Source organism: Schistosoma haematobium, chromosome 2, assembly GCF_000699445.3.
Source record: "Schistosoma haematobium chromosome 2, whole genome shotgun sequence".
In the NCBI taxonomy this organism is placed as follows: Eukaryota; Metazoa; Platyhelminthes; class Trematoda; order Strigeidida; family Schistosomatidae; genus Schistosoma; species Schistosoma haematobium.
In genome coordinates this window covers 31,485,954-31,511,877 of record NC_067197.1, presented here as the reverse complement: position 1 = coordinate 31,511,877, position 25,924 = coordinate 31,485,954, and the positions used below count along the sequence as shown (strand labels likewise).

Genomic DNA, 25,924 nt, shown 5'->3' with positions numbered 1-25,924 from the left:
ACCGATCCTTTCGGAATCCAGCTTGTTGATCTCGAAGTTGGGCATCTACTGCATCCTTCATCCGATTCAGCAACACCCTGTTGAAGACTTTCCCTGGTATTGACAGTAGTGTAATGCCTCTGTAGTTTTCACATTTGCTCAGATCTCCTTTCTTTGGAATCTTGATGAGGTGTTCTTCTTTCCAGTCCATTGGCACTTGTTCCTCCTCCCAAATCTTTTTGAATAGAAGATAAAGCATGCTTGTGGTTGCTTCGATGTCTGATTTCAGTGCTTCAGCTGGTATGTTGTCGGGTCCTGCTGCTTTCCCGTTCTTGATTTGTCTGATGGCCATTCTGATTTCTTCCGTCGTTGGTGGATTGACATCTATAGGAAGATCTGTGTGTGCTGCTTCGATGTTCGGTGGATTCATTGGAGCCGGCCTATTCAGGAGTTCCTCGAAGTATTCTACCCATCTGTTTCGCTGTTGTTGAATTTCAGTGATTGGCTTGCCTTCTTTGTCTTTGACCGGCCTCTCTGGTTTACTGTATTTCCCTGATAGTTTCTTCGTTGTATCGTAGAGCTGTTTCATATTTCCTTCTCTAGCAGCTTTTTCTGCCGTCGTTGCTAATTCTTCCACGTATTTCTTCCTGTCGGCTCTAATGCTCCTCTTCACTTGCTTGTTTGCTTCTATGTATTCAGCTTGTGCTTGGACTTTCTCTGCTCGTGTTCGGCTGTTGTTAATTGCTGTCTTCTTGTTCTTCCTTTCTTTGATCTTGTCCAGTGTTTCTATAGAGATCCATTCCTTATGATGGTGTTTCTTTAAGCCCAGAACCTCTTGACACGTTGAAGTCAATGTTTCTTTGATGCCTTTCCAGTTGTCCTCCATGGTAGTTTCTTCTTCCTTCAGTAGATCTTGAAAGGCTTGGAATCTGTTGTTGAGAGCTATCTTGAATTCATTGAGTTTGTCAGTATCTCGAAGGAAGGCTGTATTGAACCTTTGTATTGCTGTTTGTCCACTTGTCCAGTTCTTTTTTAGCTTCAGTTTTAAATTGGCTACAACTAGGTGGTGATCTGAAGCTACGTCATCTCCTCTCCTGGTTCTCACATCTTCCATTGTCCTTCGGAATTTTTTTTTGATGCAAATATGGTCTATCTGGTTCTCTGTAGTGTGGTCCGGTGAGATCCATGTAGCCTTGTGTATACGTTTGTGTGGAAATATTGTGCCTCCTATGACTAATTTGTTGAATGCACACAAATTTGCAAATCTTTCTCCATTTTCGTTCCTCTCTCCCAGTCCATGTCGTCCCATAATATCTTCATATCCAGTGTTGTCTATTCCGACCTTGGCACTTAGATCTCCCATCAGAATGGTGAGGTCCTTTCTTGGGCATTTCTCTATGATTGACTGCAGCCGCTCGTAGAATTGATCTTTAATTTCGTCGTTGCTATCATTGGTGGGTGCATAACATTGGATAATATTCATTAAGATCCCCTCCTTCTTTGTTTTGAATGATGCTTTGATGATTCTGGATCCGTGGGATTCCCATCCTACAAGTGCATTTCGTGCTACTTTGGACAGCATTAGAGCAACTCCCTGTATGTGTGGAGCATTTTCCTCTTCGTGACCGGAGTATAGCAGCATCTCTCCCGTAGCTAGCCTTTTCTGTCCAGCTTGGGTCCAGTGGGTTTCGCTGATTCCCAGTACTGCCAAGTTGTATCTCCTCATTTCCGTTGCTATTTGGCTGGTCTTCCCGGTTTCCCACATTGTTCTAACGTTCCATGTACCTATAAAAATTTTTGCTCTGGTTGTTAGAAGGGGCATCGGCCTCGTGGCTTCCGAAGGAATTCGGCTTTCACCATGAAGCGTCATAATTCTTCTAAATGAAGACCTTCTAACTCTCAGGGCAGAGTTAAAATGGTTTGAATTATTTTTTCTGGTAAGCGTTTTTTTAGCGAGTTAGTTTTCTACGGGATGGGGACGCTAACCCCATGCCCAACCCTCCTCCTTTACCCGGGCTTGGGATCGGCAGTAACTCTAGAAGAGCTACAGGCGGAGTGTATGTACTTCTATATATGTGTGCATATACACATAATTATGTGTACTGTATCTATATTGTAGGTAGATGAATAGTAAGTGAATTCAATAGTTGTCCATGCTGAGATGTATGATCTTTTGAAAATCCATCAATGTGCCTTTATATATATATATATAATCTGTAATTCACCTAAACAAATAAACAACTTACATTCGTAATTGGCTATCTGTACCATCGATGGTTGACTAGATTCAATATTATTATTTGTATTATTATTATTATTACTATTACTATTCATAGTTATTCGTGTTTTTCATATGACAATTAGAACCAAATTCATAAAATCATCTCAGTTACAAAAATATTCTCCAATGTATTTCAATGATTAATTTAAATTTTAACACTAATTTTTCAAATCGTTTTATTATCATCTACTCCCTAAAAATGTACATTTGTATATCTATTGGAAGTTCATTAAGTAAACATCATGTTTCTATACAATTTGTTAATCTATTTCAATTTCTAAATAACCATTAGTTTCAATTGTATTTTATTTTTTTTCTAAGAGGGAAAAAAAAAGAAAAGAAAAGAATCTTTAGACATTTATCATGTTTTATCTTCACACTATGCATTACTCATCATTCTTCTTTTTTTCTGCTTTTTTTTCTTTTTTGTTCTTTCTCTTTTACTTTTTCTTACAGCGTTCAACCGTTAAACTATTTTTTAAAAATAATAGTCCATATAGTTTTTTTTAATACTCGATAACAACAACAACAACAGCAACTGTTATTTCAATTATCAGAAGCAAAATATATAGAATTTTGTTTAAATTTTTTTATGTTACGCAAATTTACACATAAGTTTGTAGTCTATTGATGACGATCATAGTTAGGTTTTCATTGTTTTATTTCTAGTCAACCAATACTGGTGAAAGATGTTTCTTTTTCTTTTTCCTTCTTAAATTATAACCATATCTCATAAACTCATTACAATTAAGTACAAAGATTATTGATTCAGCTTTTTGAATTATTAAGTGGATGAGACTATAATTTATGAACGACCATTGAACGACGTTAGACTGATCTTGAGAGTGTCCATCTATTAAATAGGACCAAATGAGGGTTATAAATTAGTTTAAGGAATTCGAATTATGATTTACAGTTGATGATTAAGGTTGGGAATTAGATTTAGGGTTTTCATTACGAACTGTCATAGCTATAATGCCAAAACTTTATGTTGCCAAATGGATGAATGAAATCCGTGCCAAAATCCGAGACCTGTTATCTTATACCTGATTGGTTCGTCAATAAATTATAGTCTCGCCACTGAGTGCAAAACATGAGTGATAGTTAGAAAATACAGTTGAATTATTACTTTTTACTACTAGCCGTAATTTATGGAAAAAAAACTGTCGAATTTAATTTATTTCAACTATAATTTATATCAGAGACTGACCTTTGCTAAATAAGTATTAAAAACTAGGAGGCACGGGATATCAGTTTCATCCTTGTATGACACTGTTTAGCATCCACGACCTTACCAGTAATCAGACTAATAATAATCAGGTCTAGATACTTGTATTTATTCTCTTGACCATTAAATCGATATCAAATAATTTATATAACCAATTTCAATCGATCCTCATTATTGCACAACTGTCTTCATATACCATTGTTAAATGGCTATTTCGAGTGAGCTTCAAAAGTTATGCTTTCTCATTAGAGCTTCCAAAATCACCTGAGAAGCTCCATACTAGAATAAAACGACCTTCTAGCGGTTCCTGGTTTCTAATGCTTTTCCAACTAAGATCATTTTATGGTCTAAACTATAAAATTCAGCGATTTCTACAAATCGCTTATTACCAATTAAATTAGTCTATGTTTTATAGTTTCCTTTTTGAACTACTATGAAATCAATTTAAAAAAATGAAAATAATTTACTGAAGAATATTACCTTCCTGAGAGTATTATAAAGTTTTTCTTTCCTATACCTGATGATCTCGATTCATTTATTTTGTCATACCTCATCAAGTTTTACTAAATTTTATCAAACATATTTCACATTTAAAATAAAATCTAAATATATAATGAATAATAAACTTTTAGTAATCCAGCATTTTAAACAGTTTGATAGTTTACGATACAAATTAGTTTGATAATATTGAAAATTTTAGTCAATCCGAATGTAATTTAACGATGTCATAGGTGGATGTCAACCGAAAAACCATTAGGTAAAGAATAATGAATGGGTGAAGATACTCAAACTAGGACGGAAACCTTTTTTTTCTAATTAGAATTCTTTGTCGAAGTTATATGAGGCACTGTTTTATGTTAAGTAACCTTATTCTTGTATTATTTAGAAACTGTAAGCTTTAGATAAATGTAAATAAATCTATGAAATGTAATATATGGGTTGTTAAGTATGATGATGAGAAGAAGTGTATGACGATAATATTCGATGAAGACTATACTATATTTTGAATTGACTGAAGCTAAGAACTGTTACTCACCGCATAAAACTTATGGCACTATCCTCCTAAACAATATAGTTAGGAATATAATATTATCATTAACAAACCCAAGACAAATCAAAATCGAATATATTGACTTTAGTGGTTCAAGTAGGTCGTTTATAGATATTAGCATTTGTTGGGTATGTCAACGGAGAAAGTTCCCATCCCATAGCTGCGATCGCAAAATATACAGATTATTCATGACTAAACGTTATATTGTAACTCAAAAACCAATGATTAATTGGTGATATTAATTTTACATCTCATTATCTTATTGATATTGTCTGTCAAATTATTGTTTGCGATAATGCAAACCGTCGTATTGGTAAATATAAACTAGTAACTAAGGTGAATAGGCAATCCGCTCAAGATACTCACTTGACAATAGAGATTCATTAACTGAAATTAATAATAAATAAAAACATAACCCACTAAGGTGTCATCTAAAATATTTGCACAAATGTAGATCATATACACGTAAAATGATATTATAAATGTCTTATTTGAGATTACTTCCAATTACATATAATATTACAGTAAGTGGAAATAGCAACCCTAAGCAATTCAACTTTAGACGCAGAACACGATGGAAATAAATAACCGGCATCTTAAAAGAAATTTATATAATATATGGTGAATTGAAAATATATACGTGTGTGTGTATGTTTAAGAGTACGAAAGGTACGGTACATTGTCCTCTATTTGGTTAATTCCAGTGTGCACACATGGTTCTACAAGCCTTTAATTAATCAATGTGATCTAGTACCCAGCTGTCATTCTACAATAACTAGAACAAACATGTGCAGTTATAACTGTTTACAATTATACAAAATGAAATTGACAATCAGATAATCCATACTGAAAATAAAGGTCACATATATTTTTGTATTTACATCATTCTTTTATGACTAAAATAATAATGCACAGTGATATTATCATTGACATAAAGCTAAGTGGATAAGTTTCAAGTAGGTTAAAAGATGGACACGGTTGAAAAATGAGAATTTATCACATTTTTTTCTTAAATCTGATGCAACTATTAATGTATATTAGAAAGTAGTTAGAACAGTAATATGGTTCCACAGAGTTAAGATTATCTAAAAGTCAAATTTACTATGAACAATTGGATTATTAAGTGTTTTTATACGTTAGAGCTTACTCTAAAACGGATTATTCGATTTTTTTTATAAGCTTTAAGTAGGTTTATTATAATAAATGATAAATTAAGGAATTATTCTTTAGTGTAAAGAGTTTGTGTAATTAAATGAATTTTCTAGATGACATCAAAAAAAAATAACTTTAGTTAAACATATATTGAAAACCAGGAAGCATTGGACAGTTATTCATTTTGTCAATTTTTAAATCATTAGATAAGTTACATGATTTATACTTACAGGAACCAAACGATCAAGATAGCTGTGATGTTATATAATGTATGAGATAGTGAATTTCAAAGATGATTGATGAATAAACCTTAGACTAGGTTTCTATGTTTAATTATAAGGTTAGATATGAAGTGTATCTGTATTTAAAACTCTATTACAATGATTTACAGCTAAGATATTCGAATAACATAGTACTGTTATTAGAATTGAATTTGGAAAAATGCTTAGTTCTATGAACTATGCCATGGTACGGCTGAGAATAGAGAGAGTCAGTTCTCCCTCTCAAAATGTTTTCATATGGTCACGTGCATGCAACCACTGCCAGGGAAGTCCTACTCACTGCCTTCACACGGAGGGGATGTTGTTCACGAAATTGAGAGGAGGAAAAGCGAGTGTCTTGCGCTTCAACTTGGTTAGTGAATATGGAGGATCCACTTAGGAGAGTTGGAAAACCCTGATTCTAAACCAGTGATGTACAAGAGCTCCAGGATCCTGAGGGACCAAATGGTGTATGAACCTGTTGTCGATCACCGGTTACCATGGGACTGCATCTCCTAACGTTGCCCCACTGCCTTATGCCTTGGACTTTTACGTCAAACGCTTGGAGTGGGTCTCTCTAAAAAACCACCTGCTTCGGTTTAAGCATCCCAGCAGTATTAAAGCCCTCACACAAATAAGTGATAACTACTACTAGCCTCATTTCTATTGTGTGACACATATGCATTCGGTTCCCCCTTGTACAATATTTATGTGTTCAAATAAATAAATAAAACCTAAGTCTTACGGTGTGAGTTTAATCATTGACGTTCAAAGTCTATTTGCAGTGTGTAATTGAAGCTACCATAATACAGGTAACATTTTTGGGTCTTTTAAGTACTATGGAAGTATGCACTATTCTGAAAAACTTATGAGGGGTAAATTTATTGATTCCTTGGTTAACAATCAATAAATTTTGAATATTAAAACCAGCCGTAATTATGTATATTACATCAAGATGGATTATGAATGACTGTGTCTAATTTTTTAAAACTGAAACTAGTCATCAGTCCTATCAGAATTGACGTCCAGGTTATTTAATACTGTGTATAAGATTCGTTCAGTAAACAACATAAGTACGTGGGTGGATACTTCCAAACAACTCAGATTACACCGAGTTGTTTACCCTATGGAGAGAAACTACTAAATCACTCGAAACTCACATATTTGTCACTGTATATTTTTTAGAGCACATCTGATTCTCGTCAACTGATATAAATTTACTTCTACTAACCATAATATATAAGTTGATCCCTTACAAGTTCGTTTAACTAAATGTATTGATTTATACCAAACTTAGGAGTTAATATGCGACTAATCCGCTCTGTATTCTGTCTTATATGATCTCCATAAGAATGTGATTCCTCAAAACTTTAGCCTAATTTCATATTTTTTTTGTTAAAATCTTCCGTCATTTGTTTTGTTTCCCTATCCATTTTGAATCGGTTTTACTAACATAAAATGATACAAACGTTATTTTTTCTAACGAATAACTATTGATCAATGTTTCAACTGATTAAATAAACCATATATACTACTAATAAATATGGTTAGAAAAATAATACGCATATTATACAGGTCACGTTTGTACATGTTATCATCATTTTGCTATGATTTTCCATTTGTAGACCAGATCTAATGTCAGTATTATACTTATATTTATACACCTTTATCTTATCGCATTTATTTTCATCATACATGTAAATATAATGTGATGTTTATAATAAGCCTCGTGTTTCAAAATGTCAGTTCATTGTTTTTTTTCATTCTTAAAAATTATTTTTTATTGTTGTCACTACCGATTGTGTGATCATTGTCAATAATCACATTTATCGATTTTTGTCATCAATATATTTTCATTGTTTTGCATAACAAATTCGAAACCCACAAAGTCAATTGATATGATGGAAAAGAAAGTCAATTTTCGATTGATTTACTCATTATGAGTTATTGTTTAAGATGACTTCCGTTCGATTCAATGTAATGATTACTCAATGTAGTATTTGTTCTCTTTTCTCGTATGATATTTTACTCTGTATAATATGCGATATTCTTGTATTCCATTGATATGAACTATGCTCACTATGTGATTTGCTATAACTCTAAGTATTTTTCATATATGTGATTTCATCCTAATTATTAATCAAAATGGGTGTACAATCAATATATAAATGAGTGTATTTTCGACTAGAATCATCCTCTTCGTCGTGGTGTTTTGGAGTTAATAAATCATCACTTATACCAGTCTTTGTGTTCTTACTTTCGCGTCCTGGAAATTGCAGAGGTCCCTCGTTCCGAGTATAAGTGATAAGCGTTTCCGACATAACAATTAGCGACGACCAAATACAAAAAATATCATTAAAAGAGTCAAGATAACAAGCATTCAATCGACAAATTATAACATCAATGAATATGAAACGATGAATAACTTAATAGAACAATCTGTTTAATAAGTTTAGATAGAATAAATAGTCTTCACCACATCCGTTTATATGAAGTGTAAATAGTTGAAAAGAAACCTAGAACAATTTTAAACCTACAATCCTCAATAACTAATACAAACCACTAGTCTACCAACCACTAATGCTTGAATGACTTAGTTACAAGTGTTGAGCAAATATCCAACACTAAATTCACTACATAAATAGTTCATTAAAATTCTTTCTGTTAATCATGATTAACTAAAGTATCTCCAATGTGATAGTCAAAGTAATTCATTTTTTTTATAAATGGCTCATTTCATTAAAAAAAAATATTTAATTTTATCACTATCGATCGGATTATATGTATAGGCAGCGGAAATCAAGAGTTAAATGTTTGCTGAAATTTAATTGGTTAATTTTGAACCAATTAAAAAATTGTTTAAATATACAACTCTCTAAAAATTTCTCTCTCTATATCTAAGCGATCATTTATTTGTCTCAAATGTTTTGACGCGAAAAGATAGTAGTGATTTTTTTGGACAAAATATAAACTGGATTATTATTATTAAATATTGATTTAATGACATACGGAAATTACACAGTAATGATGCGAAACAAGTGATTACCTTTTATATTTGTCTTATCATTGATCATTATTACAAGACCTTCCTGAACAAATATTGAACTATCCTTGAATATATTGCAACATTCTATTATCATCAGAATTCCTAGTCATGTAATGTATGTTCTCTTTTCATGTAAGCCAAGCTTTATTATTACTTATTTATTCTTATTCAATAATGTTCATTGTGAGTTTATAGTGATTACACTTTAAGTAATTTGAATGTAGGAAATAAATAAAACATTGGAACAAGACGTCCATAAATTAATTCTCACTCAATGTATTCCAAACTTTGTCACATATTTCCAATTATAAGAATTCAGCTAAGAAAATTTTCTTTCCGACTAAGTCATTTACTAAAGTTGTACATTCGTATTCATAATTGTGTGGTTAATATATGTTTATAGAATAATAGAAAATATTACATCATAAAGAGATTCGAAACTTCAATTATCAAATGAGTTTATGTAATAATCAGATGGTTAGAGAAGAATAAAAGGATGAAAATAATTTACAAGTCAAAATTATGAAAGTTAATTGTCCGCTTGTTAGATATAAAGAAAAACGAAAAATAAATATCATAATAATAACTGAATAACAATCATAAAAAATTGATAAAGGATAATAATAACTAATTACGGTTTAAACTCACAAAACACATTGAAAAAGCATATTACAAAAGGGAATGAGAACGAAGAAATGATGAGAGGTTGAACGTATCGTCTTTGCATGCAGAGTTCAGGCCTGAGTTTGTGGATCTCCAACGCCTCAGCAGTGCATATGTCTTTCTGATTTGGCCTCCCTTCGTTCCAGTTCCTATGCTTGCGCAGATTACTTTTTCTCATTTTACTTCATATCTGTCAATCGAACAATTATCTTCTATAATTTTGACCCGTAAATTATTTTCACTCTTCTATTCTTATTTAACCCCCTGATTATTACGTAACGTTTGTTGATAATTGGAGTCTCGAATCACTTTATGATGTAATATTTTCTATCCTTTTATAGACATTTGTTTACCATACAACCAAAAATACGAATGTACAATTCAAGTAAATGACTTCATCGGAAAGAAATTTTTCTTCACTAAATTCTCTTTATTTTTATTCAATGACACGAAGGATTATTTTAATTGTTTGCGATACCTATAGCCAGAGAATGCCTTGTTGCACTAAATTCTTAATTACAAGTTCAATAAATATACTTGTACATTCAAACTACTATGGTAGATCTGGAAGCACTGAACGGCCGTTTCGTCCTCGTGTGGGACTCCTCAGCAGTGCGCATCCACGATCCCGCACCACGCGGGGCTCGAACCCAGGACCTACTGGCTTCGCGTACTGCTGAGGAGTCCCATACGAGGACGAAACGGCCATCCAGTGCTTCCAGGTTTTCAATGGTGGTCTAGCTTCAACTGACTCATGATTTCAATCTGTGAATATTTCTAAAAATCTCCACAAACCCCTTCTGATACTATCATAGATAACAATTATCAAACATAAAGCTGTTAGCTAGATTCATTTGCTTTGATATTCGTTGGACAAATCAATTCCTGATTTTTCTCAAAGAATATTTCTTACCATCTTTATTTCACTGAATCAACAAATGAAAACATGAAATATTAGCTAATTTTTTAAGACATAATTTTTAATGGAGTTTTTTTATTACAATTCCTGTTTATTCTAATATTTACCACTTCTAACTTTACTTTAGTGCAATGTATTGCTAGTCATTTTTCATCAGAACAATGAAATTAAACAAATAATAGTTTTTGTTAAGTCATATGAATATTGGAATGGATAAGTTGGTCCGATTATTATTATACTTGATTATTGTGCCTAAGTCAATAACTAGACAAACCATATTACTTAAAAACAATTACTGTATAATTAAACTAAGTATGAAAAGTGTAGTTTGATATTGAGATCACAAGATGTAATATTATTTAGCTAATGTTTGTCTTATGCTTTTTTCTTTAATGAATTACTGAATCATTGTAGGTTGCTATAGTTTTAAATGAATTTTCAAGCACTTTCATTTAATAGGGTTTGCTAGTATAAATGAGCTGACTACCATAGTATGATAATGGTGAGGCGAAATAATATGAAAGATTTATTGACAAACGTGACCATATTATTTATTTCACAACAGTCGACAGGTAAACAGCGATTTATCATTTGAAAAAAGTGTTCCTATTCTCGTTTTAACAAACGTGTTTTTTTCAATACTCTCATATCAGTTTAAAAAAAAAATAGACGTTCCCGAACACCTTAGTATTAACATCTCTGACTGACATAAGTTTACGTAGGCTTATATTTCTCAAGGAAAACCAGCTATTTCAAGACTACAGATACGTCCTGTTGATATGTCTCAACAAGTCTGAAATTGTGATTCAGAATTTCCTGCCAGTTGTCATTTACAATCAAGAATCTAATATGACAATCTACGCTATTCTCTTAGTTTTTGGTAATCCGCATTCTTACGTCTAAAACTCAAAGTTATATTAGAACTAGTTCTAAACTTCATTATAACGATGGCCTTAAACGATTATAGGAATGACGTTTAGTCTCTTTTTAATCGGTAATAATAAATCAGAAAATGGTTTAATTATCATAGTATTTATTACAGAAAACTAACAAAATTGCTATGGATACATAGTTTTAACGTAAAGAATGAATTTTCTAAGGTTGTGAATTAGTTTATTCACTAAGTAATCAAAAAATGTTGGGTAAAGTAATGTAAGTATATGATTGTACAGATTTTTTTTTCTTAAGCTTTCATACGTGCGAAAATGCTGCTTACGTTTTCTTATATTCCAGGTTGTTGAAATGAACATCTGTACTCTGACAGATAAAATATCGTCTATACATAACCGTTATGTAATTGTGCCTATATTATCTACAATATGAGTATGCTTTAATGCTGTCAAAAGACTAATCACACCTGATGGATCAGGATGAAATGTGACTATCTTCATTCACCTAATGTACATAAATATATAATTCACTACTGTGAAAAAACTCCGCTTATAGCTCTTCTATGGCTACCGCCTGACCGAAGCTCGGGTAAAGGAGGTTTGGATGTGCGGTCAGCATCCCCATCCTGTAGAAAACAATTTTGTTAAATAAACGCTAATCAGAATAAACAAATTAAGTACTATTGTGAAAAACTACTATAGCCATTTCCAAAACTTACTGTATATTAAGCAAATTTTATAACTAGTAGTTCTTATTAAATTATGCCATGTTAATAAACTTACATATCTGACAGAACACATTTAAAATTAGCGAAACATGATCAAATTTAATATTGTCTGAATCAGATTTAAAACATTGAAACTGAATAATAAGAACTGATATCCAAATTAAAAGTATCACAATGATTTTATGAATTTTTCTCTGACTATGAGGTTGAGATCCTAACAGAATATCCTTCTGTCAACAAAACGTCTGAGAATTATTTCGGTTATCGTTTTTTTTTTTGTGTTTACAAAACATATCTGAAAAGTATCCAGCTTTCTAATTCTAGATATTTTTTCTAACCGCTCTATTCGTATAAAGGGCCTGGCATATTTGTATTTAATGAATTTTTTCTAATAGAAACCTTAGCTAAGTTATAATTAAGCGATAAAACATGTTATTTATTATTATTACACATAGTATACTTCGAATAATTATCTGTTTTTGACAAACTAATTCATGTTTAAGCGAAATTATAGGATTAATATAAAATCATACTCGAAGCCACGTAGATATTTATTCATGAATAGTCTTTAAAACCAGCAGTATTGAGAAAATAGATACAGTTTCTTACTTATTCAACTATCAATGTTAAATTCTACTAAATATTTATATTTTACAATGAAGTGTGTCAAATAGACGTAACACTGTAGTGAATGAGAGCATAACTGGGGACAATTGAATGTATTTCAACACAAAATCACAGATCATCTTAGCAGAAACTGCGAATCATATAATAGATATTTCATTTACAAAATGTCAATCAATTGTCTCAGACTTCATTGTTCCTTCATTTCCACGGCAATCATTCTCTTTTCTTCGATCTTCTTAACCTTCTGCCACCAGGTATTTCACTTTCGATTAATGATACATACTACTTATACCTATCGACATCAGTAGCACAAACCACAACACCATTACCATATTTTTACAAGTAGGGTAAGAGTTTGACATACATTCTTCAAAGTATTAAAATATAAGTATGCCTATAAAATGTAAAAATATATTCCACAACTAGACATAACTAACTTGCTGTCATGTCAAAATCTATTGTCTTGACTTTGTCTAACTGTCTAAATGTCAAAAGAAAAAGTATGAAAAAAATAGGTGTAGTTAGTTGAAATTACTGCTTATTTAACTAATGATCATTATCCTTTCATTTTTTGTGCTTAATGTAAATGTTATCAGTTTAGGACTTTATTTTTCATTTTATTGATATGAATCAAGTTCTTCCTCTCTAAAATTACATTTATAGCATAGAGATTAGTTTTGTGTTTTGTTTTCGATTAAAATTCATTATTTTATAGTACAGTTTTTCTTATAACTTGTCGTTTGAATGCTATTTGTTATATCTGGTCGTCGCTGATTGTTATATCGGAAAGTTTTCTTTCCATCTTATCAATTTTAAAATGTTGTTTGACTTTTTACTGAGAATTATCGATTAAATATATTGTATTCTAAGTAAAATTGTCACCTTTTCAGACGAATAACCTGTTTTCTTTGTATATATTTTAAAAACATACTTATTTTATTCAGTATGATTATAAGGCAACAATTATAAGAAAGAACTCGAGTGAACAATAAATATAATTTGTTATACATCTTACTACCTTTCGTCTCATTGATCCATTAGAATACTGAATGGATGATATCTGTTCAGTAACTATAAGAAATTCTTAAGTTGTAGAAAACAGAAAACAACCCTTTATGAACACTTAATTAAGTAATAAATGATTTAGATTGACTGATTTTTTATTAGAATCAGCCAACCCATTCGATTATATATTTACATCATATGATCAACATGAATCAAATTTTCGAATCAATAAAATTCTGCCCAATTGGTGAATGTGATCTAATATGTTGATTCTGAATAAGCCAATAAAAGGTTTATAAAATTTTCAAAATTAGTTAACTATATATCCTTCAATATGTTGTAAATAAAATATCAAGTTATAACTGACGATTGTTAGTAATTCCAATGGTAGTTAGTCATAGATTCTTTTGTCAATTCATTCTCTCATAACAATAAACTAAAGCTTTTATTTAGTATTTCATTAAAAAAAACTATTGTACAGGACTGTGAATCCATGAACAAGAGACATAACTGAAGGCTATTTCAATTGAACTATATATATATATATATATTTAAATCCTACAGTACAAACTTAAATGTCAGTGTACACAAATGAAGATATTGTTATTGTAATAATCAACTGTAGGTAGGATAAATGTATTAAAATGTCAAAGATTTCACGTGATTTACTAACAAGTATCTGAGTGATAATGTTTTTTTAAAAAAAGAAAAAGGAAAGTAGATACAACTAGTCTGTTATAATTCATGTTTATATCTGTGAAAGAACAATAAGTTCGCATATGAAATGTATTTCCATTGACATTTATTGTATCATAGAAACAAAGTTGAGTTTCAATATGAAAATTAATCAAAATCATTTATTTTGTTTTGTTTTTGTTACTACATTGTCCTACTCAGTCTGATTATGAGATGCTAATTTTGACCTTTAGTTATCATTTAATAACTAATTACTACAGTATCTAAGATATTTCTACATTGATTGATCAATTACAACTTAAGTTAATCAGTGACTAAAAACACTTTTTTTTACACTGTTGTGAATTAGATGTTTGTTGTTATAGAAAACTTGTTTACTTTATATCTTTGATTCTTATCACGTTTAAAATACAATTTTTATATGAAATTTTAGGTAATTGTTTCTAGTCAAACCACTTAATAAAAGAATATTACATGAATTTTAACAAGATACAATGAATTACTCATGCATTAAAAGTTTCTTTGTTGAATACAAGTTTCATCGAATAAAACATAAATTTTTAATGGTTTATACTTTCATATTGTTGGTATTAGCGAACGAAACTGATTTCTCGATATGTAGATTGACTTAAATCTAGGTATTGATGCTTATACTAATATTCAAATCCAGTACTTATCACTTCAAACACCTATACGTTATCCATCAAGCTGTTAAATCTTGTTGGCTACAGACTTGTTCGACAAATATAAATGTCAATAGTTGAAATCATCAACCAATTGAAGCTAGACCACCATGGAGAACCCGGAAGCACTGGATGGCCGTTTCGTCCTAGTATTGGGACTCAGCAATACTCATCCACGATCCCTCGCGAGACTTATAGGTCCTGGGTTCAAATCTCGCTGGAAGCGGGATCATAGATGCGCACTGCTGAGGAGCTCCATATCAGGTCGAAACGGATGTCCAGTACTTCAACGTTTTCCATGGTGGTCTGGCTTCAATTGACTCATGATTTCAACTATTGAAATTTCTAAAAATCTTCACAAAACCCCTTCTGAAAATATAGTTGTGTTTAGAAGAATTTGTAAATATCAGCACTGGATAAGGGTGATGATTCGTAGATAGAACGAAACACTCTGAATTTTACTGCTTGTCATAAGCTAAATGTATTAAAATCACAATTTATTAGCAAATTTATTTTGATATGTATTTTTGGTATCCCAATGAACAGAAAACATTCTGCAACTTACCATAAGTCACTTAAAATAGCAAATAATTATATAAAATTAGTATGAGTTTAATTGATGCACGAAAATCATATGTTTCATACAAATAAATCTGATCATTTTAATGTCATTTAATGCAGGTCAGAGGTGATTCCGTGTAAGATATTTTTATGTTTATTCGTTTGTATGGGAATAAGTGTAAAAAAGTGGTATATGTAATATGTGATTATAAATATAAATGTTGATCGGGTAAGATGTGTACAGGTAACATGTGACCATTTGCAACAACTAGCTCATGTTAGATGGTGAAATTTTTCAAATTATTTTGTTGACCTTAATATCGATTTAACGATTGTTGAATAAACAATGTACTGCTATTGTTGATTTTTTACAAGATCGTACGAGATTATTAGTCATTTTCTGAAACTTAGACGCTCTTTAGCACAAGTCGAAGCCTTCACAAAAAACTCTACAATATAAAATACACCTTAGTCGATACAACCTGATTTTCAGAATATCTAGATATAAAAGAAATCATTTTCCGTGTACTCGAGTTAGTGGATTTCGAAGAGTGTTGATGGTTTTATATGATCCTGTAACTATACTTTCTATGATTCCTTTCAAGTCATCTGTCATAACATTGACAGCATGGTTAAACTAAGATACCAACCCCTTGGTATTTCATCTCATTTTTCATTCATCAATAAGTCGATTCACTTTAGTAAACTTTCATCAATATTTGTAAGTAAGATATTCAATTGTTAAATGTTTAATGGACCTTTATATTTCATTTGTTTATCTTCATCTGATGAATTAATTTACGTAGCTCCACTTAATTGATTTTTTTTAATATTTTGAAAGTGAGAAATCAAATATATACAATATTAAAACTGCATTTCCCTTGTTAGTAAACTTGTAGTGAACGAAGAACTCAGACCAATTTATTAATTTATGTAAAATTACAGTGTGCTTTCATAAAATATAAAAACCATACATGAAATACATAATTTGCACATCTTCAATCGATTGTCCTTTACATGCTTTATAATTCTTTCAGTTACATTGTTTTCTTCAAATGAATCTACCTAATTTTCTGCTGGCATGCATTCCACTTTTGATTGATGTCACATATTACTTATCTCTGTCAAGATAAGTAGCATACACCGCAATCTGACTTAGATAAAACCAAAAACTTTGATGAGAAAGTAGTTATGGTTTAGTGTAGACAAAGTGAATTTAATGATGTTTTCTAATATAAACATTTTAAAATAAAAATATTTGGATCCAATTTTTGTGACTAATCGCAATTAGTTTGATAGAGATTTCAGATTTCTTTATTATTTAAGAATTCACTGATAGGTCATGATAACTATCGTCTTGACGAAAACTATTTTAAATAATTCTAAAGTAACATTAACAAAGATAATTTCATGAATTAATTCCACTGACTTTCGTTAAATCGATATCTTCTACCCGTTCTATAACATTTTTACTCAGCTTTAAAAGAAACTTATGAAAAACAAGATCATTTCTGCTTTGACGTTAATTGATCTGTTAGTTTAGTTTGCAAATATATTCATTGAAAATGGATAAGTAAACTGTTATGTCCGAGTGGAGATTAAATTACAGGTAACTCCCGAGGACTATTAATGGACTAATATTCTATAAATATTCTTATTGTATAATTATTCAACAAGTACATTACATATATTTATATTCCTCTTATTATAAGCTTTATTTTGACCTATAACTTATTATTGTACGATTTACGGTTCTTAAGTTATGTTCAGCTTATTAACTACTGCCTCCCACATCCACAGCCACTTTTTGGGCTTATTTGTGTACAAATATTATTTCCTATTTTATGGTACGTTGAGGTCTGTGTGATTGATATATAAACGAAGTATGCCTGAAATAAACGATCTGCTCTGATTCTGGTCTGATCTGCTCTGATTCGGAAGCTGGTATCTTGTTCTGGACTCAAGTGGAAGGGCTCGTAGGACATAGGACCAATAAGGACACTAAACTGCCCACACCGGTTAAACGTCATTGGTTGGCCTAGTGTGAAGATTCGTATAAGTCGTATCCGGATTGGTAGATAAGTCGTGTGATCGAAAAGTCAGACATCCAAGGTCATAACATAAACATACTTCGAAAGTATTCTAAAAGAACCACTGATTTAGTTGAATTTGGTAGGAAACTATGATTTAAGATGTTTATCAAGTCATTTGAGGGATAGTTATAAGTTAAGGATTGTAGAGTAGTAATTTCAACCATTACCTTTCAGAAGTTCAAAATAAATAAAAAAATTCAAAATACTGATCCATATTACATGCTGTGTATCTTTATATCAGTCAACAAATTACTTGTTCCCCTCCCCGCAATATACTTCAACTCTTTATGATTTAACTCGATTCACATTTATGATGTCCCAAAACCATATATCTAATATACAAGGTATATACAACGACTGTATGCTTCAATAATAGTTTTCTCTAAGATCAGTGGTATCGATGGAATACATACAATATTATCACAAAATGATATGGAAGATTTTTAGTTGAAGTAGACATTTCATGAACAATTATTATCTCATTGTACGTTAAAGCCGATTTGAAATAAATGAAAGAAAATATTGAAAAGAATTATAACAGTTTTGAAAATATGGTAGGCAGAATTTCGTAAGATACAAATATAACAAATTGTACAATAAGTACATATGTGCCAATGAAAATCATAGCGATATCAATCACCTATTCAATAACAAATACATTTAACCTCATTATTCAAAAGAAAAGAGAATATCATATTTAATATCAAGTTATTATATTAGTAACCTTATAGTACAAATGTATTATGTAACCAAATACTTTGAAACTAGGTATTGACTGTAATATAACAAGAAATCAGCAATTATTCTGAAGAATTATATTGAATTACTAGGACTCAGTTCCAAAACATGATTATTTCAAAATCATCACATTATTTTATACTCCGCATTTTATTTATTACACTTGTATAACATGATTTCTTAGTTTTAATATCATAAGTGTTTGATAGTTACATTTGAACTACCAACTAATACTTCATTGAAAGCTTAAATTGTATATCAGTTACATGCAACAAATAAACACAAGATCTAGTTTTTACATAGCTAAAGTTTATGCTGTTCAGATACAAATTCAATTACGTTTTATGAATTAGGAAAATGTTAGTCAAAAGATAAACTTTTAAAGTGAAAATACCATTTGTGTTCGTACAGTTACCTAGTCCATTTGTTATATATATATATATATATATATATATATATATATATATATATATATATATATAAGATATATATATATATCTTAAGTATTATTCTCGAATAATTTTGACATTTGTGACGTTACATATCTTGACAGATATATAAATATACATCTATGTAATACGAGATAAACCAAGACGTCTGATACTCACATATTCACAATATAGTTAACAACAAGATTATACTTAGTCTTAAAGTTAGAGACTACAGATAAGAAGTATAAAATAACAACTGAAATCTTAGTGTTCTAGTCATTTATTAACATAAAAAGAATTAGTGAATAATATTGGTAAATAGACTGATGTATATATAAGATTCTATCTTATGACAATACATTAATATGTGTGTCATTATCCAAAATAATTGATGGATAGATGACGAGGTTTTGTAAAACAGACCAACAAACATTATTCACATGTAACTAACTCATATATATATATATATATATCCAGCTTAATTATAGCTTAGTACCTAAGGTGTACCCTTCTTACTTTCCTTTAGATAAATATTCATTACAATAATTATAATTGTATAGAATACTGATGCATATGTAAATTTATATGTACGTATGCATCATAAAGTTAACAGGTCTAAACTCCATATAAATGCTTAAATTTTTATCCTCTCCTCTCATCAATCATCAGTCTATCATTTGATTTTATTCTTTATAAATGCACATTACCTTCCTTTTTCTTAATATTTATTTAGAAAATAGAATAGCTAAAGAAAAAGCTTTATTAATTGTCTCATTACCTTTCTTCAGAGGAAATCAATATTTAGCATTGTTCAATTTTTTACTGAGCTATCCAGGTCGCGAACGACTTCTTGTAGGACTGAATTGTATTTACAATTAGTTGATCAATAAATTGTGAATTATTTAGTTTTAAATAATGATAATACAGAAAACCGACACTAGTTAGAGAAGCTTTAAAAAAATCCATGAATATTAGGGATTTGTTTCTCATTACTTTGGAGTTAATAATTATCAGAATTCAACTCAGGATTTTCAGATCTCACAATGAACACGATACCTATGAACTATTTAACAAAAGTGTACTAATCAGTATTTTTTTTCAATTTCAGTTTGTTTGTAAGATGGTACGATCCTCAACCATCATAAAAAGAATTACTTTCATTCAATTTTCAGGTGATCCCAGTTTATGAAAGGGGATTATCTTCAAACGAATTCAATCTCTTTATATAACATCTTAGCAAATATATTAATTCATATATTGAAACCGAGTTACTGTCAATATGTTCATCCTCTTTTTTTCGATTCATTCATAATTCATTTTGCTGTTTAAAGAAATATCTATATAGAGAAGTATATCATTGGTATATTTTGGAGACCTAACCAAATTGATCCGAAATTTAGAATTTTGGTTGATCATACAAGTTAATTAGTTGTTTCTTAAAGTGAATTTATTAGTCTTTTTAAATGGTTAGTTGAAAAATAAAATAATATTTTGAGTTTTATTAATTGATACGTTATTGGATAAAATAATTTAATAGTTGGATTCATGAGTCAATTGAAGCTAGACAACCATCGGAAACTTCGAAGCACTGGACAGCGGTTTCGTTCTAGTATGGGACTCCTCAGCAGTGCGCATTCACTATCACGCCCGCGGGATTCGGACCCAGGACCTATCGGTTTCTCCAGACCACTGAGCCGGCATCCAACGGTGTTAATGTCTAACTTTAACCAATCCACGAAATTGCGCCACCGCCCACCATTGCCTTCAATGTTTGTTTATGAATATGAAAGTATTTACTCTTTATAGAACAATAGTTCAGATGATTATAATGTCTTGACAGCTGTTAGAAAATCCTGTTAGTTCATTGGGGAACATATGTCTAAAAAAATTTAATTATTTCCATATGTCAATTAATTTATTTAGGATATTTTTTGTATTCAGATATTTGTGATTTTAAAGATTATCCATATATTTCAACTTCATGCTATCAGAGTAGTAAATTATTTCAATATTTGCTTGAAATTCGTTAACTTTATGGGATTTAATGATACTGTTAATTCATAAGATGCATACATGTAAGCTGATTAGATAGTCACTTATTTATATTCATGAATTATTTGAAACAGTATGCTACGAATGATTCCTATAGAACGTTTTCACTCAGACAGATGTATTCACAACAATGTATTACCGGAGCACTCGACATTTTGCTACACACTCTAAAATGGCACTTATATGAAGTGATTTTTAGTTAACACCATGAATTGATCTTAGTTAAATAGCGATTGGAAATCAGTAAGCACTATACAACTGTTTCGTTCTAGTATTGGATTCCACAACGGAGAGGTATTCATGTTCGTCATCAGAAATGGAACTTAAGACCTTAATCTATAAATCGCTAAGACATTATTCAACGGTCTATTTGTTTAACCTCTATTAATTCGTAATACCTATCAACCATCTTTCAACTGGAAATTAAATAAATCATAAAAATCTCTGTAGTGAAATAATGTACTTTGTGTCCTGTAAATTAAGTTTTGAATGGATGCTAATCTTTTAATCCTTTGTTGTTATCTTTGAATCCTATCTCAATAAGATAAAATCGGAAGCTTGAACTTGACTTTTTTTTAAAAAGTTAATGTATTATTAAATTTGTTGGACACATAAAGATTCTTATTAACTCTTCCATAATGTCTCTGATACTTCAACAGCGTACACGAAAGCTAACAATCTTATAAACCTTATTGATTTTACAAAACAATTCATACATTATGTTTTCACTTATATGGCATATTCACTAACAGTTCAAGTGCAGTAACGATTAACGTTCAAATAAACAAGAAAATAACTTATATCAACTTGGCGTATGATACAAGCTTATTGTGTCAAAACTAAAGTTCCTTATCTTTTTAGTCTATCCAATGAAATGTTATTAATGAAACTTTGTAACACTCATCAATTCTTTATCTCTTGTGATAGAAACTGTAACATTAATCAGTAGAGCTTAAAACACTATCAAACCTAACTGATAGTGATTATGTAAATCAAACTAACAGAACAATGATATTCACATAACTTTATATACAATATCATAGATAGATTTGCACTAAAACCAAAGATTTTGAACTAACAAACAGTCTTTCTTTAACAATAGATAATATTTAATCCTAAAATATTTTATTTAAAAATAGCTTCGTAATATTTCATGCAATTAGTTTCTTTTATGAATCTAAATAAAACGAGAACGAACATGGATTCAAATAATATAACTTCAATATAAAATTTTAATACATAGTTGATTGTAAGCAATTGATAAGAAACCATGAAATATATTGAATTCATATTATTCTCCATCCATGTTTATTCTCGTTTTATTTGAACTTCATAATAGGTAATAGTGTTGAATTACTATGTAAACTTTTCTTTTAAATGTTATTTAGTCAGTAGAATAGAACACTGGTGGGGACAATCGAATGTATTTGACACGAAATTACAGAGCATCTCAATCAAATCTGAGAACCATATAGTAAATTGTTAATTTGCAAAATATTAATCCATCATATCAAACTTGACTGTTTCTATTGCAAACATCAATCTATTGTCTCAGATTTCATTGTTCATGCGTTTTCATACTAATTCCTTTCCGTTCCCGTTCTTCCCTCATCGACGTTTTACTGAAATACATTCTATACCTGACCACCGTTATATACTACTTGTGTGGATATAAATAACCCACATCACACTCGTCCCCCATTTAAAGCATTCGTTCCTGCGGTGGTTCTGATCACCGTACCACTTCTCTGCAGTCTGTGCCACGCTCTCAGTCAAAATGTTGGTTCTCCGGCGCGCTGACTTCCATAGCTCCGTCGACCTGCCAGGGCACTAACACCCGATATCCACCTGGCACCTGAGACGTCTAACACCCGTGCTCCATTGGCCTGCTGAGCCATCTACATCCGATGTCCGCCCAGCAGCCGCACGTCTCAGATTAAGCTTAACCATTTAGTCTTTGAAGTGATTTCATCCAATATATAAAATGACCAATTTCAAATAAATAACGTTTATTGTTTTATTGAATTGAATATTTATTTTATGTATAATACTTAACTAAAACTGTAAGACGATCATTACTGTATTAAATTATTCTTATTTTTATCACCAATAAATTATTTATAAATATATATATATATATACCTTCCTGCATCATTTTATACGAAAGAATATAGAACGTCATTATAATATTCATTAGTTTAGATATGAATTATACCCATATCTAATTAGAATATATTTCTCTATAATTAAATTTTAGGTAGGTATTACTCATCTAAAGTATATAAATTCTTATCTCCCATCAATGAATTTTATATAAAAGCATAGTTATAAAATATGAAAGGGGGTTATTTATTTAATGTTACTAATTTATTATTTAAGAAAATATAGGAAAAAAAGGAACTTCAGGGTTAATTTATTCTTAGTTGTCATATTAATCAGTAGATAAATTACAGTTCTATTTAATGTATATATATATGCATATATTATCCAATATCAAATATTCTCTAAAAATTTTATGCTTTGAGATGATTTTACTATGTGACCGATTCAAGACTGACTGATTGGGAAGAAAGATAGTTTTAAAGCATATAGACATGCTTAAGAAAAAATCCGTTCAATTATACATATATATATATATCCCTGTCTGGTAAACTAAATAAATTGAATCTTGAATTTCTACTCAAATTACAACATTCATTGTTCAGTTTCTATCTTGTTTCATACTTCATTTATATAAAAAAATAACAATTAACATCTTTCTCCATCTAACGCAAGCTCAATAATAATAATATGAGGTAGAAAAGTAATAAAGATCGATCATTCAAATCTAGTCTTGTTTAAGTATCTCTCTGCCTGTTTTGGTAATCTCAATTGTTAGATTGTTACTTGTTCTTCTGTTAAATTAAATGTCTAAACTATGATCGATAGAAAATAAGCTCATGTTTGAAATTTCAACATTTTCTCATTTTTGAAATATGGACAGGTTGGGGTAGGTTGATAAGCATATAGACTAATATTATCCCATCTAATCTATTAGATTTAATCCATTTTTTGGTGTAATGGTTGTAACAAAAAATAAATAGACACAGTATATAATGGCCAAATAATAATTAAATTCATATTGTCTATTTATTCATTATTTATGTACAATAGTTATCAAGTTGTTTACTTAACCTGGATAATTATTGACATTTGGTAACAAAACCTTGACTCTTAATTTTTACAAACTTCGAAATTAATCAAAAAGATGAACATGGAACATCTTATGTATAATTCGAAATGAATATTATATCGAGTTCTGCATTCTCAGTCTTTGATCACTTCAAATGAAATAGGAATTAAATCAAGTTTGGATCGTCAAGAAAGAATTACTGTTCTTAAGAGCAGTAACAATTATGAAGAGAAATACGAACATAAGTTCAGCAATATTCATTCCGTTACTTTTAACATCGATTTCGAAAAAGAAATCAGTTCAAAAAGAGCATTTTTTACAGATAGGTCACAGATAAACCCTAGCTAGAGAATCACTAAAAATCATGGAGGACTGACTGATCATTTAATTGTAGCATGTCACTCTCAAAACGTTTACAGACACAATCTGTACAGATATTAAACCTATAATGTCCAAGTCTTTAAGCAAATACAAGAAGCTTTAAAATACTGTGATAACACAAACTATTTATCATTAGCATAGTTTTATTGTTTATGACATCTAAGTTAGTCTTGTCATTGAATACGCTAAAATAACATCATTTTATACTTAATTGTCATTAAACGTTTTGTCTAGAAAATTCTACAAAGGATTCTATCAAAATAAATGATAATTTTCTGTGGTAATGTTGAAGTTTTTGATTATTATCTCAGTGTATCGAGTTTTTTAATCAACTATCAGTTAATGCTTGTACAAAACTAAAAACTCAATTCAGTATGTGAAAAAAATACAAAAAGTAAACACAAATGATGATTTTTTGGGGTGGGGGAATCGATATCAACCTGTTCCTTTTGGTTGCTAAATTGGTCAAATCGAAAGATTGATGTGCTTTAAAACTATATAAATGAATCTCTTAAAATTGGAATACTCAACTTATATATATATATACTTCAGATACCACATCGAAGACATGTATAGCAGTGGAAGGAAATTGGATTATATAGTCTCCAGAAAACAAATATTTTCAACAGTAGTCAGTTATTCAGAAAAATTACTATTTTAAGCTAAGTTTATTCATAGATTTTTTGTTTCTATGCCTATATTTATTTATTGTTTTGTTTCTACTCATTTCACATAGGATAAAAGCTGATTCTTTATCAAATTATCCTTCTGACAAGCAAAAAATACCCAATAATATTGATACTAAGATAATATCCACATCAACTTTACTTGAAAAGGAACCAATTATCAGTCATAATAATAAAACCAATACTAATTTGACAAATTATAATTCTTCATCTTTACAAGATAAAAAATGCACAAGTAAGTTAGTGGAAATAATAAAATACTTGAAAAATAGAATTTACCCTTAATTGATTAGTAATTATTCAAGTATTCATTTTATAATATTGATATGGATTTCGTTAGATAAGTTGAAAGCATACTTCAGAAATATGAGAGCGTAATAAATTTTTGTAACCAACAAATCTGTATTCAGTGTAATTTCACTTTTGAAAGGAATGACGCCATACTGTCACTTCACTAACTTAAACGAGTTTCAGTCACCAAAATAGGTTTATCTCCAGAAAGAGAAGTATAAGGTATAATGTCATTTTATGCAATAAAAGTCTTTAAAAATAAATTTTAGTAGCCAATTTACTCTAAATAGCAACTATAGAGCAGAAATAGA

At 30.2% G+C, this 25,924-nt stretch overlaps 1 protein-coding gene across 2 annotated transcripts in view; it reads left to right on the top strand.

Annotated features, from left to right (window-relative positions):
• MS3_00006722 (uncharacterized protein) overlaps window positions 1-25,924 on the top strand; it is a 129,962-nt gene that overhangs the window by 79,072 nt on the left and 24,966 nt on the right. Inside the window, exons 1-2 of one of the 2 annotated variants that reach the window (XM_051214945.1) lie at window positions 8,874-9,129; window positions 25,373-25,557. In XM_051214945.1, the coding sequence (XP_051068129.1) occupies window positions 9,128-9,129; window positions 25,373-25,557 (187 nt within the window). In that variant the 5' untranslated portion in view covers window positions 8,874-9,127. Of the gene's footprint in view, window positions 1-8,873; window positions 9,130-25,372; window positions 25,558-25,924 lie in introns of those variants that run through there. The other variant, XM_051214944.1, reaches the window with a different exon arrangement.